The following is a 24,982-nucleotide window of genomic DNA, read 5'->3' as shown; positions in this document are numbered from 1 at the left end:
CACACCTGTAATTGGCCTTCCATTATGAATATGGATAACACTTTGCAGTAGGGGTATGCCACATCATATTGTTCATGATGGTACCGATATAATTTCAATGTGATACGAAAACTTTATTTCGTGATCATGGCAATATTTTAACTTGCAGGCATAATGCAGGTTTGGTCTGCGTCTGCGCGGCTGGGTCTGATGGTGACACGTGCTTTAGATACTGAATCTGAACCTCACTCTAACTGTTGTTTGCAAACTAAAGAAATGAGGGATAATGAAAATGTTTGAAAATTTGTTTATGTTGAAATAGGGAAAATCTTATTTTGTTGCAACAGCAAGTTCTTGAAATTAATTATGTAGTATTTTTCTGTGTTTTGTCATATCTATCAAGAATATTATTATCCCAAAAATGCCCTGAAATATTGTAATTTTATTTTAGGCCCATCCCCGCTTATACAAAACAACTAACTGTGTTTTTACATGAACACACTCATTCACAGCCTCCCTGTTGTTACACTATTTCTCCCTGCATACTTTTTTTTTCCGCAAAAGCATTCAGAGACCAGCAGGAAAACTTCTGATGGGCTTGATGGGATGTAAACGGACAATAACAATCACAGCAGTGGTGTTGTGTGCCCAGACACTGGCATGCATGTAACCCACAGACATATGAAGTTAAAAAACGGGGGAATAATAATAAGGCAGTCTCTCTGTCAGCACCGTGTAGAAAGTGTATTACATGGTGGACAAGAGAGAGGCCAGGCAACTGAAACAGCCACTTGAATTATTCAGATATGGGCTGCAGAACACAGTGCAGCGAGTGTAAGGCTGGGAAATCTAAAATACAGCGCCAAGAATGAATACTGTTAGGAATATAAAAAGTGGCACATTATAAACATTATTAGGTACACCTGTACAATCGAATTCAATTCAATGTGTGCAAACTGTTTGGTCATAAATTCCAGTTTTATGAGGCTCTGGTTCTGGTGTTAATTTCATTGTATGCGGTTTTCCCTCATGTATGTATGTAACAGGAAGTAGTTTTGTCAAAAATATAATTTTTTTGATCGACTTGGAATACTTTTAATACTCATTTTTCACAATATCGATACACCTACAGCTGCTGCACATTCTAACTCTTTCTTAGGAACTATTCATTATTTATTAGAGGGGAATTTAAATATTTTAAGTTCAAATTTGGTTGTTTTTTTCTGACATTAGTGTTCGTTACATGTGATGTGTCTTAGGACTGTCCGAAATTTGAAAATCTGAAAAGAGTTGTTTTTTCCATTTCTGGCAATAAAAGAGAGTGTAATTTTGGCAATAATTTTAAGAAAACATACCTTCTAAACCCACCTGGGTTCTTTAAAAATCAAGGGTAAAATAAACACAATATACATACGATAATTTAAATTTGTATACTCCTCCTTGATGCCAGAATCAAAACACATGTCCGTCCCCAGTGCTTAAAAAATATTTGATGCCTCCTCTGTTTTGCATGCCTCTATCCCCTTCATACAATAATCAATAGACGGCGTGTCCAAGTCTGTTGGAAGTCTTAAAATCCAATAAAAAATTGAAGTCCAATGAAGTTATTGCACTTTCTCACTATGATAAATGGAGTCATTTTGGCGATTGTTGAAGAGAACATGCCCTCCACACCTGCATGGTGCTTCAAAGATCTGACAATAAAATAATTACAAAATACATCCATTTAAATTTGTATATCCCTAAAATACATGAGTCCCTCGCAGTGCTTAAAAAATATTTGACGTGCCTCCCGTTTTTTTCTTATCACCCCCTCACCCCTCATAAATAATGAACAGTCCCTGAATGTCTTTTTGACATTTGACAGTTACGTTGAAATGTTAATGAAAGATTTAAGATTTTTTACAAGTTGCAGGTATACTTTTACACATGGAAATTATATTTTTACTTGTCAAAACTGATTTACAGTTATTAGTAAATTCTCTTTTCATGCATGCAACTTAGATCCTGCAAACAGGTTATTTTTGACAAAATTTTAAATGGATAGAATAGATTAGAATAATGTGATTTTGGTTTTAAAAAAAGTCACATATTTAGGTTCAGATTTAGTTATTTTTTATTCTGTTGGAAGCGTACTTTGCACATGATGTGCCCAAGAAACGCTGTAAAATGTGAAATTCCACTTATCCATATATATATATATATATATATATATATATATATATATAATTTTTTTTATTTTTTACAGTTTCTGGCTATGATAAATAGCCATCTAAATGTGCATGGCCTTCCCCTTATCCAAAATAAAATACATAAGTCTCAAAATAATAAGTCTTAAAAACATTTCACATGCCGTCCGTTTTGCACCACCCCCTTCCCTTGATAAATACTGATAAATACTGAACAGTCCCTAAGTGTAGCAGTAAGCAGCAGGTTTTGTTTTAGGTTTGTTTCTTTTTAATACACTGTTTAAGCTTAATAACCATTAACAGCAGCTTGCTTATTTAAGAGGACACTCATTTGTAAACTAAATATAGGCAACAAATGTTAACTTGTTTTCATAAAAACGACATTTAAAAGAGCATTTAGTAGTTTGAACTCACAGTTAGTTGGTGGTCTTTTGATTCCCCGGTGTCCTTCATGGTCACTTAGGGTCAGAGTGAAGGATATTGAGCGTCAACAGCAAACGGGACACTGGACCATCCTCCTCAGCGTCGGTACCTGCATGTCACCTCCTCTAAAATAATACACCTGCAGCCCTCCGCGCACACTCAACTACACTTCTGTAATGCTGTCTAACAGCAGCTACTACCCAGCTAAACACCCTCACGTCGTGTCTTTGTCACTTCACGACCCCTCGTCTCACCAACAGTCCCAGCTAGTCTCCGTTTCTTTCTGCGTCCTTTTCAAAGTGCGTCGACGCTCCGCCGCTCGTGCTGTGTGTTTCCGCTCAGCAGGTCAGAAACGCGAGAATAAGTCATCCTGCGGCAGACGGAGAGCAGGGGAGAGGTGCTGGAAGTGGTGCTCGAGGGTATCACCGGCAGCAGCCCACCTGCTACAGTCACTTCCCTGTCGGTCTGAGCTCCCTCCCGCTGCCCTGCTGCCGCCGCGGTGGTTGCTATGTGTGTGCGTGAGAGCGCGCGTGCGTGTACGTTGTTGTCCCTGGAGATCTGCGGAGCAACCGGCGTTTTATCAAGCTACAGTTAAAACTAGCTGAACAATGCCAATGGCTACTTCCGACTGTAAAATAAAAACAGCACAGTAGCCTATAACCTGGGATCTCGTTTGCACAAATACACAGTGGTGGAATTTAACTAAGTGCGTTTACTCAAGTGTTGTACTAAAGTACAGTTACAAGGTTTCCATCATGTAATAGGTTACTTTATAAAAACTACTCCACTACAACTGGGAGGGAAATAGGGGAGATAATTAATAAATAATGGGGCAATTGTAACATCTCAAATTGCAACAAGCAGAAATTAGATAGAAGCCATTATTACCAGTCATGCCTCCACTATTATGACTGTCATAGATACTTGCATAAACTGCAATATTTGCATGTACTATTACATGCTATCTTTAACTATATTTATTAATTTTTGTGTCTCTTGCTATGGTTATGTTATCATTATCCCCCCCCCCCCCTTCTCTATTTCTGTCTCTCTTTCCTATATTTTATTTGGTCATCAACTGTAATTTTATTGTTCTTTATAACATTTATTGCACATCTGTCCATCCTGGAAGAGGGATCCCCCTCGTTATAGGCTTTTTTGGGGGGAGTGCTATAAAGCCCTCTGAGGCACATTGTGATTTGTGATAATGGCCTTTATGAATATAATTGACTTGACTTGATGATCCTTCTCTGCCTGGCAAAAGACAAACTGATATTGTCAGAGTTTTTCTGCCAAGACTCATTTTTGAGGTACAGAAGTAATGTTTTTCCATCAACTGTATTTTTCTCATACTGTCTTTACCGTTAATGTCTTTGAATATAAGTCTGTAAAGTTTTGATGACCATTTTATTGTTTAACCCCTTAAAACCCAAACAAATAGCTTTGATTTATTTTATAAACACGGGGAAAAGGCAACAAGCACATGGCCCATAAAATAGCAAAAAAAAGCAACAAAAGGAAAATTACCCAAAAATAAGCTAAATAAATGAAAGAAATATAAAAAGCAAAAACCAAACAAGAGGATGACCCAAAAAGTCCTGAAAATCAAAAATATAGATATATTTATTTTATAAATTGTTATATATTATTTCTGTAACATAATTTTAAAGATTTAAATGATTATAATTATAATTTTTTTTTTCTAATGATCCTCCCCTCTTGATCAGAACTATTTTTTCCATAATTTTCTTGTCGTCTTTTCCTATTGTTTGCAATTTGTGGTCATTTTTTAATATATTTTTAATATACTACATGCAAAGTAGATTGAGCAACATTGATATGCATGTATATCGCATGTATTTTCTCCATAAGGCCAGACATGGTAAAAATGATGTAATCAGTTGGAAAAAAGTAAAAATTAAAAATTCTAAGGCAAAAGCCCAGAATGACACCCAGAAATAATACATTGCATGTCTTTATGTTTTGATGGCTGTGGGATAAAAAAAAATGCAGTTTGAATGGGTTTCAATATGTACTCTATAGCTTTTGACTAGCCTAAATATTGTGTAGACTTTTTTTACCTTCTGAAGTATTCCATATTAACCAAAAAGTACTGTGGTACACTGTGTGCAGTTGATGACAACAGCCTTTTCTGCAGAGATTAATGCAATTTCCACAGAGCAACACTTTTTGCTAAACTATGCTGCCATCTGCTGGAAGAATAAAAGAATACCTTACTTTGCACACAGTTTCAAACAACCTGACTTTTGGGCCCTTTGGTTCTTATCACAGCTGCTATCATGCAATCAAAGGACATGAACACCCAACAACAAAGTGACAACATCTCCAACTGTACTCAAAACTGATTTATTCAACTCACAATTAGACCCCGCAGTTTTGGGGTCACACACAAAATTAAGCACCATTCTCGGTGTCTGTACAGTGTAACATGCTGAAAGAAATGACACTTACAAAAAATAAAATAAAAAATTACTTAACAAAACTGCATGTATTAAATCCCTACAGAAAATCATTGTTAGTCCATACAAACATGTACTGTTGGGATTTTTTAAATTGATGAAATTATTACCTGAATGTTCTCATTAATTGTGGTTAGAGCAGCAGAGCTTCCCAACAGAAACTATAGTTTTCTTGAATTAGCTGGATTAGATATGTGTAGAGGATGTGAATTAACGGCCTTTTAGAAAATACAAAATAAAAGCTCCTATGTGATATCGCCACTCAAAACTAGAAAAAAACATATAAAATTGGCACGTTTTTTTGAAACAAAGTCAAACCACACCAGAATGAGACAACAGTCTGTTATTGTACAACTTATATACAGAAGCCATGGTCTCAAGGTAGTCTCCAGGAGATTTAGAAACATAAAGCTTCAGTTGCAGGCGTGTCTGTGTGAATGTAAATAAATTATACCTCGACAGTACCTCCCGCTGTGTGCCGCCAGTGCTGGGTTTGTGCTTCACAAATATCAAGCATGAAGCAGAAGACAAAGAAAATATTGTTTACATCAGCTGTAATGTTCGCATTTGTCTCTTTGGAGACCTGAATGTAAGTTTTGGAAAGATCTCTTTGAGTAGAAGAGACGGTTCATGTAAGTTTACTGTGAACATGTTGCTGTATTTTACTGCAGTGAGAAATTAATCAACAAAATTGCTTCTATCACCTGTTTCATCAAAGTTATATTTAGTCGTGTTCTGGTTCAAATCCTTCCTCGACGCTCCACCAAAAGATGACAAACACAATATATTAAGAACAGGTTAAATTCAACAGCACGTGTCAAAAATATTAAGCAAGTTTCCCAAAAAATACCTCAGGGCAAACAAGTGTAATTAATCATTTTTGAGCACCGGGACCAGTACCGATGTGGTTCCATTGTCCTGCACAGACTGGCACCCTAGCCTAACGAGATGGTACACACTGTCCTCTGCGATGCTTGGAGAAGCCACACACTCTGCCTGTCGAGCATGTGTGTTTGAGTGATGCCGTTTCCCTCCTCGGTCAGATAGAGAAGTCTATGCTTGGAAGTCGTTCCCAAAGTGTCTTATCTGTTCCTCGGTCATGGACAGATAGGTGGCCCGCATACTCGGGGAGTACTGTGGAGGAGAGAGATAACAGACACACACATAGAGGATGTTACAAGCTGATTCTGTGAGCTAAAGAGGAGTTTTCACACATACGGACTGAGCCTTATTATCAATAGCTTAAAAAAAAGTAAATGTCATGAGGGTTTAAAGGAATAGTCCACTGAAAATCCATCTTTTGAGTATCAAATTTTCAGCATGTGTAGGGTTGAAATATGGCTCTAAAATGATTAAATCTTAGCTGAGGATGGCAAGTGAAGTCAGCTTACATTTACAGAATTTACAGTAGATTAAAGATGGGACCCAGACTATGGCAGTATTGTCATTTCACCAATAAATCACCACATATGCTACTAGAACATAGAGATCTGTTAGCATTGGACAGAGCCCGGCTGGCTATTTTACCTAATACAAGCTCACCCCTCCACTGGATTGTATATGTAGTACTCTTGCAAGCACTTGCCAATTGAAATCTGCATAAACATTGCCAGCCAATTAGGACGTGGTACCTTTGAGTACAGTTGAGTATCATCTGTACCTGTCAGGTAACTCTAAAACTCATTTAATGACATTTATATATCGCTATAAGTATTATTTCCATTTACAAACAACTGTTTGGTCTGATTGCCTTTTCAAAAATTAATCAATCACACCTCTCTACATGTTCCCAGTCTTAGAGAACCGTAATTAATGGACTGAATACCCTGTTAAGATCTACCTTCAAGCCTACAGGTGCTGAATGTTTAATGCTCAAAAGATACATTTTCTGCGGAGTTTTCATTTTGCTCGAATCTACAAAACTGATTCAGGGCATAGGTCACTAATGTAATCTACAATCTTGTCAAACAAATCAATCCATTACTCATTAAATGTACAATTAGTGACATATCTACCACTTTGACATTACAGGAATACTTCACCCACAAAATGATCATTTGTACATCAATTACTCACCCTGTGTTACATTGAATTTGTGTGAACTGATATACAAATGATTATTTTGTGGGTGAGGTATTCCTTTAACAGTAACACACTGACATCATAAATTTGTCAAAACTCGGGTAAAATAAATTCTATAGTAGTACGCAGGGCCTTGTAGCAGTACAAACTATAGAATTGAATGACTGGAGCAGAAGTGCATGCACAGGAGGGCTAACTGTGAGGAAATCCAGGGACGTAGCTACAGTACCACCCTGTGAACACCAGAGGCCGACAAACCCTCACTAACTCTCACAGACTCTGGAATGAGGACAACAGGTTGCGAGCTGAAAAGCCATGCCAAACAGGAAAACCGCACAGGAACCAAACAAAGTAATGTGAGGTGAAGGAGAGTTAAAACACGGAGATGCAACAGAGGAAAAGTGAGGGAGTTAACCCTGAGAAAGAGTTGAAAAGACTTACTCGGTTTCTATACTGCTGAGAGTATATCTCCAAAAGTCGATTAAAAAAAAAGGAAGAAATATAGAAATGAAAAACAAACAAACATACACATGACAAACAAACAAACAAAAAATATATAAAAGAAGCTGTTAGCCGCAGACTACTGCATGATGCTGCACAGTTGAAGTCATGAGGGAGAATTTAATTATACATCACTTGCTGGCATTAATTAGGAGAGAAGTCATAAGGCAAAGCACATCACATTTTTGGTTAACTCAAGTTGGAACTGCAGGCTGAAGGTTAATGAGAAAGATGACTGACATAAGAAACATAATTTTCCTTCTTTATCTACAAACTGTACTAAAACTATGGTAATACACAAGCATGGAGAGTAGAAAATATAATGATCTTTGTTACATCTTTTTGTGGAATTTAAGCTGCTGCAAGTAATAAATAATATGCAATTTATCAAAAATAAAATATGTATTTATTTTGTAGTTCCTAATCTGATCTTTATAACATTGTCTCATTAAATTACACTTTATAAAGGCTACAAAATACTGATCTAAAAAAGATTAGATACCTGCTGAATACATTTAACCAACCAGGTCTAACTCCCAACTCTTCACATACTGATGCTTGGTACGTGGGCCTCGGTGTGTAATATGGTGGCAACATTAAGCGCAGTATGAGACGCATAGGGCAGCAGCATTTTTTTGATACTTCAAACAAACGCCGTGATATACAGAGCAAGAAAGTACACATAGGGTGAGCTAGTATGTGTAGCAACTGGTGTATGTTAGGTGATGTATTCATTGTGATGTTACATTACATTAGTAAGAAAGGGGGTGTAGCAGTACATCAATCTGGATTGATATGTCCTTTCAATTTTTTTTTTGGCAAATTTAGCGTGTTGAATGCTTCCGGTTTCCCCTTTTGAATGATGAATATAGATCCTTTGGTTTGAAAGTTATCTTCTTGCATGCAGGTGTTGAACGTACATGCTGGTTGGCAATCTGCTGTAGTCTTTGCAGAGTTTTCATATACAACTTTCTGGCCGAGACACAGGAGAGGTGAGGCAACGCAATAGTCAGCTTTCATTGCCACTAGTTCTTTGAAGTCAGTTTGGTGTGTCTGGGGCTTAAGAAAGTAGACCTAAAAACTATGTTTTTTTTTTACTTCTGTTTTAAGTTTCTAAGAAAACAGACTACATACATTTAACAAGTGAAAACTATACATTCCCTATGAACAGTTTTATGTTCATAGGGAATGTATAGTTTTCACAACAAGTGTAACTTGGCCATAGATGTATGAAGAGACCTGGATACTGGATACTAACGGTTTAGCACTCAGCTAACTTGTATGAGGGATAAAAGTTATTAAAATCTTGTGGCTCTTCTAGACTGTTGAAATGTTATCGGACCAAATGAATCAAATTCTTATCGTGACATTTCTTTCACAGTGTAAGTTAATTGAAAAAAAGTCTTTTTGGGCCCAATGGCATCATGTGACAGACTCAGAAGTTATAATTCCACTCTTTGGCCATTATGAAATTGACCTCAAATCCTGGCGCTGTTCCCGAGGGGCCTGAATTTGAAATGCAATCCCTAAACATACAGAATCGACACAGGAGGGGTTTCTCAAGCGTTGTAGTTTAACATTTAGGGTCGCTGACCTAGCATCAGGGGTGCTGGGAGTAAGACTGTGTTGCTTTAACTGCTGTATTTTATCACACACTTGTTATTAAGAGCTGTGCCCAATGAAAATTTAATCCGAAATGTTTCTATTTTAATCTGTGTGACGTACAGTAATAGGAGACAAGTGGCCCAGCGGGGAACAAATTTATTCAATGAGGAAGAAAACCTTTAGTGTCAACACTGAGCCAGTTTATGGTTAAAGATGCGGGTCACTCCCTCCTGGGAATTTGGCCTGAGAGAGGCTAAATGATGTTCGCTTCATGATTAAATATTAACTACATTACTTCTACCCTGCTTGCTTTGGTAGTGTAAGTCAGCCTCGGTAAGATATGGAGGGCAGAAGAAGGCACAGTGTTCAACCAGAGATTATCTCATTAAATAGCTTCTAAGAAATCCTTTAAAAAGATGATTGAATAAAGGAAATGTTATTAACCCTTTGATATTGGACCAAATTGGCATGATTTCTTTTAAAAACATAGGAGGGAGGCAATGAGGAAGGAAAGAGGAAATAATCCAAAAATTAGCAATAATTTACTAAAAATGGTACAAAAAAGTTTCCTAAAAATTAAATCAAAACAAAAAAAAGAAAAAAAAGTTTTTTAAAACAACAATTCTGTAACATAATTTTAAAAAAGGTAATCATGATAATTATAAATACAGTTTTTCTGTATTTTTTTCCCCCTGAGACATTTTACCCTGGCTTTTCTTTTCTTTTCTTTTTTTTTTTTTTAAATCTAATTTAATTTATTGCAATTTGTGGAACATTTCATACCAAGTTGCTCATTGACTTTTTAATGTGTTTTTGAAAGAAATCAAACCAATTTGCCTAGGGTTCAAAGCTTCAAAAATTTGTGAAAGGCATCTGAAAGCAGCACTACAAAAGTGATCTTACTCCAGGTTTCAGAGGGTTAAATATGGCTTGGCATTTGAGTAAGATTTGAGAAAGGAAGTGAGTTACCGTGTAAAAATATGAATGAAATCAGCAGTTATTATTAATTTTTAAAAAATCCTGTGCTTTAAAGGCTAAATCTGCCTGTTAGCTCAAGGGGAAGTGACATCATAGGAAGGACTTGGCCTCTGGGACCCAACGCACCGAGGGGGGTGGAGAGCCTCGTCCTATCAGCGGCACATTCTCGTACCGAGGATTTCCCCCGAACAGAGCCGTCTGGTTCCTGAAAAAGAAAAACAGAAGTGACTCATGAGTAATTATGAAATCTGGTAATCACATTTTGCTCTACGTTATGTCGTTTCACTCACATGTACTCGGACACGGGGGCGTTTGAGACAGCCGGGGCGGGCGGGTGGAGGCTGTTCTGGCTGCCCATGCTACTGCTGTAGCTGCAGAAGCTGTGCATGTTGGTGAGGTTGGGGTTCTGGGAGGCTATCCTCCTCGCCCGCGGGTTGAACGGATCCTCTTCGTCTATGTCGTCATAATCTCGTTCCCTGGAGAAGAAGAGAAACATCAGAAGAGGAGCCAGATGAGTGGATCAGTCCAGAGGTTTCAAACTGTGATTTGTGCTGGAGGGAGAAACCTGAGGCAGAGATGGTGTGTGAGGTGAAAGGGACTGGTGGTTGAAAAACAAGGGAAGTTAATTATTGTTGTTTGGACTGCTGATTTGGCTGCTTATCAACATGTTCAGCGACAGCAGCTGTGAATAAATTAAGGTACCTCAGCTACTTCCTCTCTGAGTCAAATAACTCAAGTCAGATCTGAACCTACAGACGTGATTCAGATACACTGCTCAAAAAAATAAGGGAACACTTAATTGTCATGATATGAATAAATGAATGAAAACCTGCTAAATATGAGGAATTTGCTTCAATCCCCCAACCACTGAACACTCCAGAGGAGCACAGGAGTCTGCCTTTCTGTCAGCCGCCGTATATGTGTGAGTTGTTTTGTTGGTGTGCCCGGATGATGTAACGGACAGGCTGGAAAACAGGTAGATAGTCGACAGCAGCAGGAACAGAGGTCTTTGAAAACTACTCAGTTGCTTCTTCTCTTTTCTGTATCTCTCCCTTATTTACTCTCACTTTAAAACTCAGTCCAGACTAACTTGGAATAATATTTGAACGCGGCTTAGGAGGAAACGGATGGTAATTAGTGACAGCGAGTCATTTCATCAGGCTGGTTAAGGAGCTGAAATTGCCGCGTTCATACAGGGTTTGTGTTCCTATCGATGCCTACGTTAACTGCAGAGTCATTTGACCCGGGTGTGAATGCTGATTGAACGCATTCTCACTGCATTAAAAAGCCAGACGTTAACAGGTTTTTTGTGTAGCAGGAATGAGGCTCTAGTGTTCTTGAGGCAACATGAGGCAACACCTACAGCCCAGTCAGTAGCCCAGCTCCTCTATCTATATGTGCAGTCACAAGAAGGTTTGCTGTGTCTCCCAGTATGGAGGAGATACCAGGAGACCAGCCGTTACAGGAGGAGTGCTGGACAGGGCTCTGGAAGGGCATCAACCCAGCAGCAGCATCTGTATCTGCTCCCTTGTGTGAGGAGGAAACAGTAGGAACACTGCCAGAGCCCTACAAAATGACCTTCAGCAGGCTACTGGTGTACATGTTTCTGACCAAACTGTCAGAAACAGACTCCATGAGGACTCGACGTCCTCTAGTGGGACCTGTGCTCACAGCTCAGCACTGTGCACTCAGCTGGTTTGGTGCCCCGTTTGCTTCACAGATGAGAGCAGATTCACACTGAGCATGTTTGACAGGTGTCAAAGAGTCTGGAGACGCCGCGGTGAACGTTATGCTGCCTGTAACATCATCCAGCATGACTGAATTGGCGGTGGGTCAGTGATGGTCTGTGGAGGCATAAACTCCCCAAGAATTCTATCCTATATCCTTTAAGCGGTATTTAACCCTTTAAAACCTGAGCAAATTGGCTTAATTTCTCTCAAAAACATGGGAAGAATGCACTGAATGCCTGTGAAATGCATCTGAATGCAGCACAAGAAAACCAGCGTCGATTCAGGTTTCAGAAGGTTAAAATGAATGGTATAACTTTGAGAGGGTATTCTGGAGCCCAAAGCCTGGCACTGACACGGTTAAATTTGAATTTGTAGCAAAACATCTGGGCACTTGTACAATTGCATAAAATATTCACACACACGCAGATACAGTAGGTATAGCTACATAGAGATGGCTGCGGGATGAGAAAATGAGGGCGCTCATGCAGGCAGGCAGAGAAGCAGAGAACAAACTGACCTGCAGGCAATTTGTCTCCATGCCCTGGGAATGGCACACAGCATGACAGTGAAGGCACAGGCTGCCAGGATGGAGAACAGGCAGAGGTAGAGCACACCCTCCACCCCGTCGTAGCACACCCCCACCATCGCATCCAGGTAGTCCTGAAGAGATCAAACACAGAATATGAGACATTTTGCTTGTACGGGCGGATTCTTACTGTCATATCTGAATTCAAAGCAAATGAAGTAAAGATGAAAAAGCACTTAGAGCGCTGGAGTGTGGCATCTTCAGGACGCTTCATTTATGTTGTGCACATTCAGTGGAACATTTTTCATGTACTGCGGTCTTTGTGCAGGTTTAACAGTGCAGGAAATTCAGAAATGTGCACGTAAGAAAACACAGTTTAGAAAAGTTGCTCTCATTAAATGTAAAAGTCTGTCTGTTGTGCCTCGCTCCGCTCTGTTCCCAGTTCCACTTTCAGTTTGAAATCCTGTGTGGCCACTTACTCTCCTGTTGACCTAGTTGTGCTGCTGCGATGCCAATTAGGATGCAGTGAACGAACCTTGTTGAGCCCCCTGCAGTCCAGCAGGGCGGTCAGCTGGTGCAGACTGGCCTCCGAGGAGTTGAGCACATGCTGGATACCCAGGAGGTCTCTCTGCGGGGAGGTCACCAGACACTATCAGCGACAAATACTTGCTGCACTACGGCATAAAAGTCAGAGCTTTGTGTGTGTGTGTGTGTGATACCTCGGCTGTGGGGAACAGAGGCACAGCAAACTGCAGCAGACCTTGGATCTGAATCTGCATGGTGGTCAGGGACCTCTGGAAGATGGTCAGAGGCTGCGAACAAGAACGAGCATTTGAATACAGAGTTAAGAGCATGCAAATGAAGAGTAAACACTGGTCTTAAGGGGAGAATCATAATGATAGAGTCAGCACACAGAGTAGAAAATAAAGTTTCTAGGGGCCATTTAACTCTTTGAAACCTGGATTGAAATCAGTTTTCTTGTGTTGCGTTCAGATGCCTTTCAGAGGTGATTAAACCTTTGAAACCTGAGTAATTAGTTTGCTTTATTTTGAAAACACGAACAGAAGGCAATGAGCAAATTGGCAAGAAACTTCCTGAGAAGTGCAAGAAATTAGTAAAGGTGACAAGAAAAATTACCTGATAAAGACAAGAGGGGGAAAGAGAGAAAATTAACAAAAAACAAGGAAGAAAAAATCCATTATTCATAATTATTGTTTTTTTTTTTTTTTTTAAATTCAGCTCTCCTTTTTCAGGTCAATTTCTTGTTTTGTTTTTGACTTCTTTTTTTTTGTTTTGCAAATTTTCTGTATTTTTTGTAATTTATAAGTATCTTCTTGCCAGCACTCTGGGTCATTTCTTAAAGATACACGTTGCCTTCTTGTTCTTGAAAGGAATCGGACCAGTTTGCTCAGGTTTCAAAGGGTTAATGGAGCTATTGTCAAGTGACATAACGTGCTTGCATTTTCCATCCACAAAGTGAAAACACATGAATGAAAGCATGATAGTGAACATAATGGATCTTGTTTTTCTGTAATTTAATTTGTTTTGTTCATTTGAAGAGAACAATCCAGTTAAATTAAAAGGGAACATCATCTGAATTAAGAATTATTCTATTATTCTATTATGTTATTTCCATGGCCTCGGAAAGTTCAATTGATATCATATATATATGTTTTTATATATTTATATATATTTTTAACATTTATAATATATTTGTAAAAAATGAGCTACATTAACTTTTTGTATTGTAGTGTTCTGAAACAGAAAATGTACCCATATTGTCTGAATTACAATGTTTGCTTACAAAAAACTTGGTGGTGGTGATCAAACGCTGCCTCAGAGGGTTAGTTTTTAGCCACCTAAAGAATCAATATAAGTTGCAATGTACACTACATTTTAATTATTTTCACCAGTTTATATTGTCGTCAGACAGCCCTTTCCGACAAAGACCCGAAGCCGTTATCTCAAAGCCACCAGACTCCATTGACAAAAACAGAAATTTTACTTTAATAAATTTCTCTACGGCCCCCATCCACGGCAGGGCATTGTGTCGCCTCCATAATAACAGATCTGGTTTATCAAAGATGTCAGCAAAGCCAAATAGTACATAAAATAGGCAGCAGAAAATAAGACCCCAGCTGGCCAAATTGTTAGCTGTCCATATTTGGAGGAATTCAAGCTGTGACTTTGGGTGACCAAAATGAAATATCTACCAACACGGAGTTTTGTAGCAACATTCATGGTCTCCAGTTGATATAGCCGAACATATTTGGGGAATTATTTATGTAGCTAATTTGCCAATGTTCCAATGCTACAACAATAGATTTTCGATGGCCCAAAATTCCCTTTAATTTTACATTTAATCTATTTTTCTAAAACTATTCTTCACTGATGGCCTCCTGTGTAGTTCTCTCAGCTCATCTAACTGTTTTTATTTATCCTCGGTGGTGACAGCTTTGGCCGGAGGCCTTATGTTTTCAGGTTGTACGTCTATCCGTCCCACTCTCGTGAATGCGACATCTCAAGAACTTATTTAGGGAACGTCTTCAAATTTGGCACGAACGTTCACTTCGACTCAGTTATGATCTGATTAGATTTTGGTGGTCAAATGTCAGTGTCAGTGTGACCTTGCACCCATCTCATTCTCATAAACTCGCTATCTCATAAATACCTTGAGGGAATTTCTTCAAATTTGACACAAACATCTACTTGGACTGAAAAATAAACTGATAACCTTGGGAGACAGGCATAATAAAAGTGCACCATCACCATATTTCCGACTACACCAATGTTTTTTCCAAGTTTTTGGGGAGTTTGAAGAAGAACCCTGCAACAAACTGCAGGGCTATAATTCTAGTTTCATAATATTTTAACTAATAACAGACCTAATTAAAATTTTGAGCACAGGACAAACATGTATGAATTTTAAAAATGGGCATAGTTCCCCTTTCATAGCAAAAAAACAGATATGGGCCAAAGAGAGCTATGAATGCTTAGATGAAACCCTCCAAAAATAATTTCTATATATAATTATTTCTTAATACAAAACAAAAGAGAGAGAGAAATAAATAGAAAGAAAAAGTAAAAAAAATAAAAACGAAAATGCTTCTCATATATTAAAAAATTGTAATTTATACCAAATAGAGTACAAAAAAACCCTTTACATTTAAAAATGAATAAATGTATAAACTTGAACCAATACATGCAAGACAGAAAACAGAGCCAAAAAAGGAACATGCAAATCTTTAATTTTGTCTAAACTAATCTTATTTTTACTAAATACATTACAATGTTGTGGCTTTGTAGGACAGAGAACTGATGTAAATACCTTCCTGCTATGTTACATCATTCTGTAAAGTTTTATTGTAGTCGCAGTTTTATGTTCCCACCAACAGGGGGCAAAATACTCCTCCACACTTGCCCGATTTAAGTGGTTAATCACAACCTGCCTGCAAGACGGCACCTTCTGCCCACTGCCGCTTTTTTAATTAACATTGGAGCATAACCATAAATGAATTAATCTGTCACATCTCTAAAGTAAAATTGTATCTTCACAGTCCCCCAGCCTAACAAGAGCAGTGTGGAAACCCCCTGGCCTGTGCTACAATGTTAAATTGAAACAGGATATGGTCAATTACCTCAACCATCCATAAATGTAATTGCTTTCCTCTGATCTGACTTCTTTTTTTTCTCGTTCTCTCTGGATCTGCACGACTGTCCGCGGTCAAACTGCTCTCTGCAGCACAATCTAATAGCCTGATCGGATTTTTATTCTAGCTTGGGCGAGCTCGTTCTGGGCCAAATAAAGTAAAAATAGGAGAAAGTGGATGGAGGAGGGCAGGAAGAAAAGGAGATGATGATGGTAAGAATAGAAAAAGAGCTGTGGAAAGACGCAGGAGTAATGCCCCAGAGCGATGAAATACAAGGGCGCTGAGGGTGGAAGTACAGGGGGAAGCTGCGGTTCGGGCTGAGAATACATGAGAGAGTGAGAGAGTCTGTGTGTTTGCCAATCAGTGTGAATCCCTGTGTCTGGCAGCTCGCTCATGAACTTTGCACCTGTTGGTTTTGTGTGTGGCAGAGAAACGAGCGCTGACTTTGTTTACCAGGCGGGGTGACGGCTGTCTGCCCTCTGCTGCTGTGCTCTTGTTATCCGCGGGGGCATGTCTACGAGAGCCAGATAATAAGATCTGAGCTCTGCCGGGCCACAGCTCACAGAAATTGACTTCACCACTGACTGAATTCAGTGATGTGACCCTTAATAGTAACCTCACGAAAAGCAAGATTAACTAAATTCATCCAGTCTGCAGTTTCACAGCGTTTGTTTTGGAGCTTTGTGACATTTCGGCATGTTTTGGCTTGTTTGCTTGATGATTGAAGGAATACAAGAGAAAAATGATGGTGACAGCCTGGGAGATAACGTCGGATGCGTTGCAATTTTCTAACGTTCAGGCGGGCTTGTGAGGTGAAGTGAGGATGTAAATCAGGCAGACAGGGCTGGACGCAGAGGAAGAGCTTGACGAAGATGAGGCTTGAGGGGCAGAGAAATGAACTCCCCGTCGAGCACTGATTTAGTGAATTACAAGTCAAAAGATGTTTGGACATTTTAAGTTTTCAAACGTCTCGGTTACATAAAACCATCTTTTCATTACGTAGAGAAGACATGCTCCACATTCAAATACAGTCATTGAAATGCTGTTTAAACAGTTGCAGCCTAGACAAAGGGACGTGGCCAGGATTCTGCAAACACCCCCTTAATTATTTGGGGTTTTCATTTTTATTTAATCAGTTAACAATTAATTTATATTATTTCTTATTAATATTAATTCATCAAATTTTACTTCCCAATATAAATATTTAAATGATTTTCCTTTTCTTCACACTGCCTGGACTCAAATTGTGGTGTAGAAATTCAGTCCTGGGTATTGAACTTTAATACATGAGTATCAATAGTTAAAGCAGTAGTAGTATTATTGGCCAGATTCTAGGCCTGTTTATGTGTTTTTAGTGGGATACTTCTTGGATTAAATCAGCATTTGTTTTCTATCTAGGGCTGCAACTAACATTATTTTCCCAGTCGACTATTCTGTTGATTATTTTATCAATTAATCAATCAGTTGTTTTGGCTATATAATGTCAGAAAATGGCAATGCCAATCAGAAGCATCAGACATCCTCAAATGTTTTATCCCACAATGCCAAAGTATTCAGTTTATAGTAAATAAGAGTGTTTACATGGACATGGATGACCTGTCTGCGATCAGGTTTTTGGAGTATATCGCGGCTCTGCGTCTGAGCATTTTAACACCACATTTCGCTGATGAGAAACCCAAATATGCTAGCTGGAGTTACTAGTTAACGCAGATGTAGATGGGAAATATAAATAACCCGATATCTCTTTGCTTATGTAAAAACCATATCCCAAATATAATCATAACTGGGAAAAGCCTCATAAACTGGTTATTCATGTCCATAAAATTGCACTCACAGCAGACTTAAGAAACCAGAAAATATATTGATTCATAATCAGAGAATGTTGACTTTTTATTCTTAAAAAAAAACACAAAAAAGTAATCGATTATCAAATAATTAATTTGATAGCTGACAACTTATCACTTAATTGTTGCAGCTCTGTTTTGAACTTTGAACTGCTTTTTAGTTATCGCTCACATATTAAGTAGTTAGATTTATTTTAAAAATTGCAAAAACAAGAGTTCAGTTGTATGTTCCCCAAAGTAAGGTGCTGTCTAGGCTCAGACACTGATACCCATCCCTAGTCCTTTCTTTCTTTATTTTGTTGGCCCAGAAGAGGTCAAAGTTCAGCGTTGCCTGTTCAAAGTGTGCCTGTTTGGAAAGAGATGATTGCTTGGCCTTTGGTATTTCTGTTTGCAACTTTAAAGAACAAACAGCATCACACTCAACACTACATTTTGGTCCTAAGCAATACACCTGTCAATGCATAGCTGTGTCCCCTAAGCAATCCTAGAGTGTATACGTCATTTGCAATAACAAAACTGTTAAAACTTGCATCGCTGATTCTTGAAATGTTTGAGTTTGCTACAATGTAACATCTCCGGTCTCTCTTTCTTCATCTTTTCTTGGATATTGTAACGAGCGACGTAGCATGAGCTGTACCCAGTATGCGGTTCAGTGAAGTAGTAGTTAATAGGGGTCGCCCTCGATATAGTACACAGTGTGTACAATGCGGTGTGTAATGTACTACTAATAAATATGTCCCACAGATCTCAATAGCTTGCACTCAACACAAATTGTCCTTGGGTCCTTAGCAATACGCCAGCCAAGTGTGAAGTTTGACAGGCTGACTTTTATCAAGAAAATTGAAGGACAAACACTCCTTCCATTTCATTGGACCAAGTCTAAACATATTACAGCTGGCTAATGACATACCCAAGTTTTTAACCGAAAATTCCCCCCAAAAATACCAATGACCTGAAAAAAGTGTTAGCTACCAGCTCTGCTTATATACATCGACAGGATGCTAAAGTTTTCAGTTAAAATAAGCTGTTTTAACCTTGACATGTAGACATCCTGTGTTCCGTAAATTACCAAACTAAAGCTCGTATATTCAACATTTAATAGAAACACAGCGAATCATCCTGTTCCTACCTGTTGGAACGGGTTGGACAGAGTCTGGTTGCAGTAAAGGTAGTAATGAACGATATCTGCGTAACACAAACAGACAGAAGAAGCTGATTAACTGAAGCATTGTTAGTGTCACGGCCACAGCTTTACACTCTCCTAATTACATCTCCATTAGAGCAACATTATTCAGACTGAAACTTACCAGAGCCGATGATGCCCTTTGTCTGGGTCATGAGATATTTGTCAGGGGACACACAGAAATCACTCGTGCCCTGAGATAAAAACAAGAGACGTGTGAGAGCAGAGAATGAATGATTCTTGAAAAGGTTAAAAATTGAAATTCATTTAAAAAAAAAAAAATGTATGAATCAGAGTGTCAAAGCTCATTAACACAATGAAAATATTTTGACATCATTCTTTTCATTCTCAGACGCACAAAAAGAGAAAATTCAGGCTGCTGTTAAAATCCACTTTAACACGTCTAGACAGAAATACTTTCCAATTCTGTCACTCACTACCACTTTCACTCTGCCGCACAGTGCTAACAAGAAACCTGCCTTGGCAAAATAACAAAAATGAGGAGCGGGGAGTCTCCTCCGAACTGCGCTGTCTGAATATTAAATGTCCCCAGGGCTCAGGTCAAACACACTGCGCGTAGCTTAACCTACTCAGGGGGGCGACACGCTAATGAGCCCCGCACACAGACGAGATACAGCGAGCTGAGTTCCTCGACAAACCCGAGCTAGTTTGTTAGGGATATGAAGGAGCTCTGCATTTCGGGAACAAGTTTGTGAGAATTCCTGAAGGGGAAACAGAGATTCTGTGAGAGCACAGACGACCCGCTGTCTGTAATTAAGAGTTCTGCAAAGGGGTGAATTCATTATGCATTCATTTATTGTGCACTAAGGCACTAATCTAACTGTAGTCTACACACACACACACACACACACACACACACACACACACACACACACACACACACACACACACACAGAGTTTAAGGATGCACACACACACACACAGCAGCAGCCAGTCAAGCACACAGACATCTGACATACACACCTGTGAACACAAACTGAAGCCAAACACGAGGTCCTCAGAAAGACAAACACTAATGCATCACGCCGGCATGCAGGTTTCCTCTGACGTCATTCGAGCGCAGACACAAAATCCATTTAAAGTGGGACACAGCAGTCTGGCTGCAGAGGCAAATATATTTTCACAAGTTCAATTCTGAGTCAGGGTGGAGGACACTTTCACATGGCAGTAGTGTGTCTGGGCGATGTGAGGGCTGGACCCATACTTGGGCCTGCATAAAAATGTTTAAACCTGTCTGATATTAAAGAAGTATTTCACCAACCCTCACATAAAACTAGGCTGTCCATGCAGTAAAAATACTTTTGAAATTGGTGCTACATGACCAGAGAAAACAGAGGAAAAAAGGGCTGCGGCATTTGCTTTTGCTTAAGAGGTAGAAAACCTACATCTACCAGAATACACTGCGCCGCAACAGACCATTAAAAACTTCCGCAGGTGGGTGACGTAATGCAGACGCATCTGTTTTACACAGCGGTGGCCAGCTGGTAACAAACGAGCTTTAATTGCAGTAAAACCGTAAGCTATAACATGTTTCAAAAAACATTTGCGGTTAGAAATATGCAACAAATAAATACATAGAGTAAAATAAAACATTTATATAGCCTATAATAAAAATATTTTTTGGCCTCTGTTTTCACAGGAAGCGGTATGGTGTCCACTTTATGTTCAAAGTTTTCAAACTAAAACAGGGTCTGCAGTGTTTTTTAGAGGTGCTTAAGGCATTTTGAAATGCCGGAGTAGTGTGGACACAAGCCGTAAATGTTGCAATAGTTATGCGTTTTAAAGCGTAAACACGCAGGTTTGGCTGTAATGTAAGTGGCCACCGCTGCCGGCGTGTTCTCCCTGCTTACACATCGTTTCCCCTCAACAATCCAGAACCATTAACGCAAGTTTATGTGGAGCGTTGCCCAAAGGTGTGGATTTCTTTCAGCTCTGCAGTGGACTGATGACCTGTACGGTGTTTGCTACAGTCCGCAGCCTCTGCAAGCTCCCAAAAAATGGATGACTGGTGTCAACAGTCTGAGTTAAACCATTACTGACGAAAAAAAGATATCAAATACAGTCACAAGAAATTGGAGCTTGAACTAAAGCTTGCACAATATTTCACATTAGATTTGGGCTTTCTTACAGAGTACCAGGACTAACAGTTAATCCATTAATCAATTATTCCATTAGCAGATTAATTGCAGTTAATTAACTGGAATTTTAATGATGGATTAAGCGTTCTAGTCATTTAACAAGCACATATTAGCAGGTTTGAGCTTCTCAAATGTTACGATGTGCTGCTTCTTCTGGGTTTAAAAAAAATCATTTTATTTGTGTTTTTGAAAATTAATCAGACAAAAAAGCCATTTTGAAGGCATCACCTTGAGGGGTTGTTTTTTTAACATTTTAGGTAATAAATAAATATAAATAATAAAATAACAGAATGACAGTCCTGCAGAATATTATTTAGGTACGTGGCTAGAAATCTGTCATCAGTATTCAGTGCTGACTGTACTGAGTCACAGAGGAGTACACACACACACACACACACACACACACACACACACACACACACACACACACACACACACACACACACACACACACACACACACACACACAGTGGCTGCAACAACCTTCATGCAAGCAGGTTACACACATACTCATCATTAACACACAATTGAGAAGACACACACATACAACATACAAACACATATAATTATACACACAGAGACGAGATGTGTGATGACGTATGAAGGAGCCATTGCAGATTGTTCATGTAGCTGCCGTGTTCACAGCTGTTTTTATCCATGCCTGAGCCGTTATGAGGCCTTTTGAAGCCGCGGTATTTGCTCTCAGGCAGAGATGACCATAAAGTCCAGTCAGGGTCGCCAAACACCACATGACACACAAGTTACATAACAGGCTGACGTTAATGACATGATCTTCTAACCTACACTAAGAGGACAACGTGTAAGAGTAATTTCTGTCATTTCTTTCATTCATCTAGTGTCCACAATATAACTACGTTTGGTCTCGACTAAAAATATTTTAACAACTACTGGCCAGATTTCTGTAAAATTAGATAATCATGATCTCTATCATTACTAGACGCATCTTCATACCTAAACAAAAGAACAGGTAGATTGTCAATGACTCCAAAAATGATCATTTGGGTGTAACAGCGATGGGTGCATGTATTTATTGTTGCAGTTTTAAACACATGGTTAAGGTTGTGAAATGGATGCAGCTATGCACCAAAACTGATGGTTAGGTTTTTAAAAAAAAGAAAGGATCATGGTTTAGGTTCAAATAAGTACATTTGTTATGTAATTTAAATGACATTATGTACGTACGTTTCCTTGCTTTACATGTGTGACATAACTTAATTATGTTACGCATGTGACATCAGTTTGATACGTGCTTGAAATAAGTCAACGCTGACTTTTAGTTTCACAGAGGACAAGAACAGTTCTCTCCTGGGTGAAAGTCCTGAATTTGTTTGATCCATCCTTGCACCTCTACCTCCCTCTGTGAACTATGCTAGCCCACAGGAACAGTGCCAGGCCTTGATACCAATTTTACCTATAGGCTTAACATCGAATTGTGTTGCAATTTGGCCCAAAAATACCTTTTCTCATAAACTGACATTGGGATTAAGATGTCTGTAAACTTCTTTTTTTAGCATCACAACCGCTGCCAAATGACTAATTTCTTTATCAGAATTTGATCCATTCAGTTTTGATAACATTTTAAAACACTAACATTGATAACATTGTTTTTTCAAGCTATAGGTACAAGTTTCGCTGTGACAAACACGTGTTTGATTTGAAAAACGATATTCATGGTCCTCTAAGGATGCATCATTATCTGACTTTTTCTCTACTGCTTCCTACAGTCAACAATTCCTACGTACTGCCATAAAATTTATCGGATACTTTCATGCCCCTTAAAGAGCCACGCTGAGCCCAAATTCTCACATTTTTACGGGAGATAATTAAAGGCTGGATTGCCGTGACATTTGCAGTGAATATTCGTGCTCCCCAGAGAAGGAACCCCTTTGGATTTGGTATAGTAGTTCTGTGATGAGCAGTGCATGCTTGCTGGATGTTGTTGGACTGTAAGTCTTGGTTTCATAGTGTTGGCATCTTGAGAAATGCAATCGATCAGGCAAAAATAAACCACAGAGAAGGAGGACTTGTTAAGCAGACATTAAAGTGGTAGATGAAAAGGGAAGATGAAACCAGAGACTAATTTGTTGTAAGCACCTCGCACTGCTTTCGTGCTGCTTTCTACCCGCTGCTCATTATCTCCAACTTAAATTCACACATGTTAACAATCCTCTGCAGCCCCCAAGTCAAAACACAACATCCAACAACAAACCTGAGAAAAACAGCACACACGCCCAAGGCAGGTGAGTCAAACACCAGCGCTCATATCTGATATTCTCTCAAATGCATCTCTCTGTTTTCCCTCTAATTCCTACCCTCAAGGTCAGTCAAACATTTGTGTGTGTTGTCTTTCTGGAGACCATAATGGAACAAAAACACTGAAATTATTCACCTATTCAGCACGATAGGCTTTAAAAGCTGAAATTGGATTCCTGTTGCCATAATCCTTGACTCTGAATCAAGTTATTCAGGCTCGTATAATGATGCTGACAAGATTTGCGTTTGGGATTTTGCTCTTTTCTCGGTCTATTTTCAGCAGTGTGCCGTTTGTCGGCAGAGATCAAAAGCGTTCGAGGTGACAGACAAACCAAGATCAAAAGAATTTTGAGATTGGGCAGTGGGAACGCGTTTTCAGATGACTCTGCGTAGCTTTGAGGACTTTTTCTCACTCACACACATTTCACTAAGAAGGCTAAAATATTAATTTAGGCAAGAGAAGCTGGAAAGACTCTATATTAACAGCTATGCAGATAAAACATGCCATATTTTGGATAAAAAGTCTTGCAGCTGCACCAAATGTTAACATTTTGCTCTGTTTAAAATGTACATGCAAGTATATTATGCATATGTGCAGCACTGTATAATCATCTCTCCTCTCTTACCCCCAAACATTCAAAGACATTTTTCAAGAGCGCAGTGCATGTAGTTTAAGCAATTTATCACCACTGTCAGGAACGACAAGAATTGATTACAGACCAGTTTTCACTAGTTTATATATCAGGGTAACCCTGTTAGTCAGCGGTGAGGAAGTGAAGCAGCTCACCACCGCAGCGGCCAGGTCAGCTCCCAGAGACGTCCAGCTCAGGACCAGCGTCAGCACTCCGAACACCATCATCCTGCAGGGACACAAAGCAACAAACATCCCTCATTTAAACCGTCAGTCCGTATTCACCGCTTGGTAGCAGCAGAAAGTTGTAAACAACTCTGACATATAACTTTTTAAGTTAATAAACCAAACTTGTTTGTAAATAGAGGCTTATTTACAGACAAGGACGAACATCAGCATCCATTTAAAGTTCTGTTTGTGTCCACTGAATCGATGTGAGTCCGATATTCACTGTCTTTTAGCTCCGCTTTGCTCTAAACCAACATTTTATCTGCTAAACTTTTCACAGTATTCACTGGTGAGGGTTTAACTTTGCCTTGTGATTGGGGCTATAGGCAGGTAACAAATAATGTTGTTTTTTTCTTATTTCCCAGGCCACTGCTTGAAAATGCCATGCCCCAAATTGAAAATAGTTAACTGAATAATATTGATATCAAATAAAGGTAACACTTAGGAGATTTACTGCAGAGATGAATAAAACCACACTTATAAAGCTACACTTTTAGAGTGAATATCCAACTTGAATTAT

General features: G+C 39.0%; 2 protein-coding genes and 1 long non-coding RNA gene across 4 annotated transcripts in view; 1 reads left to right on the top strand and 2 right to left on the bottom strand.

The window, feature by feature from the left end:
• kif19 (kinesin family member 19) overlaps positions 1-3,117 on the bottom strand; it is a 46,512-nt gene extending 43,395 nt beyond the window's left edge. The window contains exon 1 of the mRNA XM_042508271.2: positions 2,583-3,117. Within this exon, the coding sequence (XP_042364205.1) occupies positions 2,583-2,621 (39 nt within the window). The 5' untranslated portion in view covers positions 2,622-3,117. The remainder of the gene's footprint in view (positions 1-2,582) is intronic.
• LOC148186298 (uncharacterized) overlaps positions 1-24,982 on the top strand; it is a 163,064-nt gene that overhangs the window by 79,200 nt on the left and 58,882 nt on the right. The window lies entirely within an intron of this gene.
• Positions 4,943-24,982, bottom strand: part of ttyh2 (tweety family member 2) — an 80,426-nt gene continuing 60,386 nt past the window's right edge. Inside the window, exons 6-15 of one of the 2 annotated variants that reach the window (XM_088069895.1) lie at positions 24,391-24,463; positions 19,295-19,364; positions 19,117-19,172; positions 13,213-13,305; positions 13,029-13,121; positions 12,485-12,627; positions 10,528-10,713; positions 10,364-10,442; positions 7,595-7,621; positions 4,943-6,205 (exon numbers count right to left, since the gene is read on the bottom strand). In XM_088069895.1, coding sequence (XP_087926021.1) covers positions 6,125-6,205; positions 7,595-7,621; positions 10,364-10,442; positions 10,528-10,713; positions 12,485-12,627; positions 13,029-13,121; positions 13,213-13,305; positions 19,117-19,172; positions 19,295-19,364; positions 24,391-24,463 — 901 coding nt within the window. In that variant the 3' untranslated portion in view covers positions 4,943-6,124. The remainder of the gene's footprint in view (positions 6,206-7,594; positions 7,622-10,363; positions 10,443-10,527; positions 10,714-12,484; positions 12,628-13,028; positions 13,122-13,212; positions 13,306-19,116; positions 19,173-19,294; positions 19,365-24,390; positions 24,464-24,982) is intronic. The other variant, XM_042508500.2, reaches the window with a different exon arrangement.

The sequence above is a fragment of the Plectropomus leopardus genome, chromosome 19 (genome assembly GCF_026936395.1).
Source record: "Plectropomus leopardus strain MGB_pleo_1.0 chromosome 19, ASM2693639v1, whole genome shotgun sequence".
Classification (NCBI taxonomy): Eukaryota; Metazoa; Chordata; class Actinopteri; order Perciformes; family Serranidae; genus Plectropomus; species Plectropomus leopardus.
Note: the sequence above shows the minus strand (reverse complement) of the source record. Positions and strands in the feature narration are given on the sequence as shown.